Source organism: Coenobita brevimanus, chromosome 26, assembly GCF_032717465.1.
Source record: "Coenobita brevimanus isolate Jiangsu-jjx chromosome 26, ASM3271746v2, whole genome shotgun sequence".
NCBI classification, from domain to species: domain Eukaryota; kingdom Metazoa; phylum Arthropoda; class Malacostraca; order Decapoda; family Coenobitidae; genus Coenobita; species Coenobita brevimanus.
In genome coordinates, this window is record NC_136979.1 from 8,960,521 (window position 1) to 8,966,520 (window position 6,000).

At 44.2% G+C, this 6,000-nt stretch overlaps 1 protein-coding gene across 1 annotated transcript in view; it reads left to right on the forward strand.

The window, feature by feature from the left end:
• The window catches only part of LOC145394171 (transient-receptor-potential-like protein), a 45,806-nt gene extending 41,637 nt beyond the window's left edge, over positions 1-4,169 (forward strand). The window contains exons 19-20 of the mRNA XM_080268151.1: positions 1,954-2,228; positions 2,769-4,169. Coding sequence (XP_080124277.1) covers positions 1,954-2,228; positions 2,769-4,054 — 1,561 coding nt within the window. The 3' untranslated portion in view covers positions 4,055-4,169. The remainder of the gene's footprint in view (positions 1-1,953; positions 2,229-2,768) is intronic.
• Positions 4,170-6,000: the final 1,831 nt, after the last annotated feature.

A 6,000-nucleotide genomic window follows, 5' to 3' on the forward strand; every position in this document is an offset into this window, starting at 1 on the left:
TATTAGGTAGGGGATCCACTTCGAGAGAAATAAAGTTAGAAAACAAAATATAATACTAGGAATGCAAAGACTCCCAGAAAAAGAAAATGGAACGACTATTTGAAAAAACTTGTACTCTTGCCTCAGGGCATTCCTTTCCCCCCTGCAATGACTGGCAGACATGTGGCCGAGTCTCAGCGCTCGCTGACCCCTTTAGGCCAGTGACGTATTTCGTGTTCTAACTCTCGTCAGACATTTTTATTCAGCTTAGGGATATTTTTCGAATTGGAGAGTTAGACTTATCCTTCATTAACCCCTCGAAACAAATCTTTCTTAAGTTGAATGACATCGTCGAAAGTATCAAGAATAAATCAAACTAATGCGTTATGGCACTGAAGGGGTTAAGTCCATACACACATTCACATAGTGTATCTAATATACTATAGCACTAGCCGTGTGTGTGTGTGTGTGTGTGTGTGTGTGTGTGTGTGTGTTTTGGGCAGCCGAAACTACACATTCAAATCTCACCAAAATTGACACAAAAATTGCAAAAACTTCGCTGATGTGAAAAAACTTGGTCCCATCACGATTGAAAAACTTTTACTATATTTAATGAGCGATCACATTTTGACCAAAAAACGCCGCTCCAGGCGCCTGGCATAGGATCTCCGCAGAATTTTTTCACCATAGGTACAACTAAAATAAACTACAGCAGCGCGAGAGCCCTCCGCAGGAGGAAGTGCGAGGGGCCCGAAGGGCCCACGAGCACTTATATTCTTCTATATACCTGTCCTGCCTCTGTGACTCTGCCACATAAAAGCCAGAAATCACAAGGGAAGACTTCAAGGCAATTGTGAAGTAAATTTGTCACATCCACTGACATGAGAGAAGAGGTATTTCCAGAGGACCATTGGAAAACTGGATATGCTCCTTTGATCCAGTGGCTCAGTCAGGGTCGGGACTCACACAAACTTGCTTTCAGTTTCCTCTGGTTGCTGTGATTAATTTTTGTGTGGGAAGGACAATGAGTGTGTAGAATCTTCCCACGTCGTTTGTTGTCTCTTTTTACACATCTTAATTACGACAGGAAAGTTACCGTAGGTTGTCTTGATCCATAGCAGAGACGGTGAGTGAATAATGAATGAATGATCTTTCCATGTTCCTTGCTCTTCTTGCAAAGCAAATCTGAGTTATGAAAGGTAGGTTTGTTTGTGAATCCTGGCCCAGGATGTGATATGGTGCAGGAGACTGAGAGGAAGTTGATGAGATTAAGGAATTAAACAAAGGACTGAAATTATTTATGAAACATGTAAGGATAAACACACGATATGCATTTGACACCATCTTTTTATAATTCAAATGAATGTCTCAATCCCTTATTCACAGAAAAAATAATACAATTAGATCATTATGCCTGCAAGGCTGAGTCAGGATTCCGAAGACTTGAATGATGTCAGTGATTATACCTGTTTCACATAGCATGCTGTTTGATAAGTAACCTACTTTTGAGCTTTCTTTCTTTGTTTCAGCACCTACCTCGCACCATCTCTTAAGTAAGATCCTGGGTTGAGATGATGACGAAATTAATGCTAATAACCAACTGTACCTGTTGACAGTGACATCTGACTAGAGAACTCGTCTGCTGCCTGAAAGAGAGGGGGTTCACTAACTGGCTAGGGCGGAGAAGAACTTGATTATGTACGTTTTTTGTTAAAACAGATTTAATAATATTCTACAAGACTTGTCCTAAAAACACTTCCATCAGTGCCCTCCCACCAGTCCTCACAGACACTTATAGCATGTATTCAGTGTTGATGTTGGATATTAGCTCCGAACTGGAAACATGTGAAGGTATGTGACATGTAGGAGGATAGCTTTGCCTAAGGAAATGGGGTATATCATGTCTTATCTGCATTTTTCTGTTTCTCTTCGCCAGCGTATTTTCTTCCACTTCATATTTTGGTTTCATCTCAGGTCCCAGATTGGTTTTGGTGACGATATAGGACGTGAGAGCCTGAAGGCAGCGATGGAGAGGGCACGGCGCCGCATGGAGGAAGGCACCCCCGACGGGTCCCCAGGTTCCTCCCGCGGCTGCTCGCCCTTCCCTGACCTGTACACCGGCCCACACCTGTTGGACGCCATCAAGAACCTCGACCTCAGCCCTCAAGCCTCGCCTTCTGAGTCACCCATGCCGCCCCGCAACGACATGATCAACAAGCCATGGTCGCCCCCGGGCAAGGCCAGGGATGGTGGGTGCAATACACACATAATATTGTTTTTGCTAATCTAACGAAGGTCCCAAACTCCATTCTGTTCAGTTGGTGGACAAGTGTAGTCAGCCTGCAGGGTTGCTTTGACTTGTAACTAGGCTCACTGAAATTCATGCAGCCACAACTTCCTATGTAAGTTGGGGGAGTGGCCCATTTCTGCCAGGTAAAAACAAATTAGCTATATTACTATTCACAGTGCTTGTAAATAATCTTAGGATGCAAATGATCTGTGAATGCTGAAGAAGAACCCCTTCACACAATGACCTTAATATGTCCGGCTCCTCCGCTCAGCTATATACAAACGTCCTTCGACCCCCTCCCTATCCCCCGAAAGGAGGATGGTGTTCTGCAGGAGAAAGGCAACTTCAGCCTGCAGTCCACCAGGTTCACGTTTCAGATGATGCAAACCACAACAACATTAACAATCAAGGTATAACATATATAATGACATCAGAAGTGCGTTCATACTGGTGAAGGTAGGTGTTGATATGTGATTGTGTTGTTTGGTTCCGTTCGCAGGTCAGGTGAAGGACCCCAACATGCTGGCAGTGCCTGGCCGTCGTTCCTCCACATCCCTGAAGCGCGATGGTGAGGAGAATAAGGCCAACGTCTCTCTCGATGTGCCTGTCAACATCTTCTCCAAGGACTCCATCAAGAAGCTCACTGGATCCAAAGCTGACACCAAGACTGCCACATCTGCTGATGATGCGAAAACTGGAACAAAGGCACCTGCCCTTATCAAGACAGAATCCGAAACACCTGGAGAAAAAAAAATGATGAAATCTGAGAGCAAGGTGCAGAAAAAAGAAGCCCCAGGCCCAGCTAAGGCACCCGCCCTCCTGAAGGTGAACAAAGATGATACCAAGAGGGAGGGTCCCGTGCCTCCCCGGCCTTCTGCCCCAGCCCCAGAGAATGAAGAAATACTTAAACCAAGCCAGATCAAAGCCAATGGACTTCTGCCCCTTAACAATCATCTGCAGCAGAAGCAGCAGCAACAGCAGCAGCAGCCCCGCCCCGTCCCCAAAGTGGCACACGTCAATCGACAGCCAGAAAAGGAAGTAGGTCAGTCCCACCGACCATCTGCTGCTGTCCGTCACGGCCCTGAACCCTACCACGCCGCCCCTCGCCCCCGTCAGCCCCAGCCCCAGCCATCGGGTCACAACAACTTCACAGGCACCGACGACCTAGAGACCATGGACTTTGTACGCCGCCCTGCCCGCCCTCCTATCCGCACCTCCCCACCCCCCGCCATCACCGTCATTCCCTCCACACCCAAGCCCCAAGAAACGCCTGTGCATGAGCGCAGCTGCGCCCCGCCGCGTCCGGTCTTGTCCGAGCCAGCAGTGGCTAAGAAGCCAACAGCAAACAAGACCAAGCCAGCTGAAGCCCTGCTAATAGATGTAGAGCCAGAAGAGACCAATACCAAACCTAAGGAAAAGAAAGCATCAGAAGAGAAGACGATGCCAGAAAAGAAAACGGTGCCAGAGGAGAAGACAGTTCCAGAAAAGACAGTACCAGCGGAGAAGGAAACAGTGCCAGAAAAGAAGACAATGCCAGACAAGAAGACAGTGCCAGAGGAGAAGAAGACAGAGCCGGAGAGGAAGAAAGAAAAGCCCGTTGAAGCGAAGAGCAAATCAAGTGAGAGTAAGGACAAGCCATCTGCTCCTCAGCCCTCCACTTCCTCTAGCCCTGAACAGAAGGCCCCCACACCCCCGGCCGCCACTTTCCAAGGCAACTCCTCCACCACCCAGTCTGACCCACTCCTTACGCCAACAGAGGGCAAGAAGAAGGGTGGCTGGCTATAAACCGCCCTCGCACCACCATTCATAAGGGCTCTGCAGATTTTTAATGCCTTCAGCCCAAGGAGATAGTCTTTGTTTTATCCTTGCTAGTTCCAGACAATTTATGACAGTCTGTAGGAGAAGTCTTGTTGTAGCGGGATTTACGAAGACTTATGAAAACCCTCACTTTAATTAGTCTTTCCTAAGATAATCCCCTTCTTATTTGGCTTAGAACTGACATGACAAACAGCAGTGTTCATTAACCTCCTCTCAACCTGGGGATCTCTAAAGCTGGTAAAAAGATTAATTAAAAATGATGCTCTCAGCCCAAATGGGTCAAATATGAGACGGATTTTGAGGAAGAGTTACCCACCTGAAGAATATAAAAAATTATTGAAGATCTGGGGTACCTTATAAATAAACAAATAAGAATTAAACATTACAACCACGCCATGCCAGATTAAAGTTTTTCAGTTCAGTTCAGTTAAAAATCCTAACTGGCGTCGGTTAACCAGAAAACAAACAGAAAAGGTTACTGATTCCTCTGTCATATTCTCCATGTTTATCGAAGTAGCGCTTCTTTACAAGTTCATTACATGTTGGTTTCTAGAAAATGAATGACAAAACAAAATTAAAATGCTTTGATTTTACATTGTTGCTCGTTGATATGTATTCAAAATATAATGTATTATTAACCTATAACTTTCTTGTGTACTAATGCTTTCAGTTGGGGGGGGGGGCTCCTAAATTGGCTGGCCGGAGTGAGGCCTCTCCGTACTGAAGGGGTTCCAGTATTCCTCATTAACTTTGGCTGATAGCATTACTGTTACTTGTGTTTGTATACAGTACACTGATTCATGTAATAAAAATAGTGTTATCTGTAAGCCATATGATTAATGAAACTCGCTAAAAAAAATTTATGTAAACCATTGAAGATGTGTATTTAGGTTAGAATTTTCTCACAGTAAATCCAATATTTAGCAAAAAAACTTAAATTTAAAATAATGTTTAAAAATATTTATGCTGTATCTCACAATTATAATAAAACTGCCTACATGACATATCATTTATTATATCAGTTATTAAAATGAGTGGTGTCACATAGCTGGGATGAGTATTGTTGTGTGTTGAATCAAACACCATGTGTTAGTTTTGAGTGTTGGGGCAAAGAAATAGGAATAGCTTTGCATGTTAGGTAAAAAAAAAATACTAGTTTTTAGTTTTGGGTTAAATAGTGTAAAAGTTGCATGACTCAGATGACTGTTATGCTTACAGTGCTCCAGCCGTGTATTAACACTGGCAACACGAAGGTAAGACCCACCTCACACACTGGCAAGCATTCAGAAAACACCTCCTTCCGTCCTTGGTGTTATTTTGAGGAGGGTATATAAAAATAAATTCTTAAAAATAACGGCAATTACTCATATTCAGTCTAACAAGCGTTTAAGTTTTGATGTATGTGTGTTACTAGTATTAATAATCATGATTTTCAGTGTACAGAAAATAGTTTTCCAACAAAGAATCTATCCTTGCTGACGACTATACTTTTAGTGTATTACATTATTCGAGAAACATTACCCAGTTACTGTAATTTTTAGAAGTGGTGATTGGCAAATACGTTTGTGTGTATCTCAGGCGCGTCCACACCTGTGCTCAAACAAGTGCTGGCAACATGTAAGCAACGCAGTTCGAACACGCTGCAAAAATGCTGGGAACAGCAGTGTCCAGATCATGTTAGCAACATCATGATGAAGTCTCAGCTGCCTGGTATGGAAACACTTATCCCATCGCCTCAGCTGCCAGTGTTCGAAGCCGCCTTGAAACATGTTTGCATACATCAGTCAAAATAATGCTGCAAACATGTTCCCGAACATGTTGCCTGCCGTGTTGCCAACATATGTTCGAGAGCACGCGTGGACGCGCCCCCACATGCCAGTGTTTGGGGCTCTCACTGTTAACTGTGGATCTGT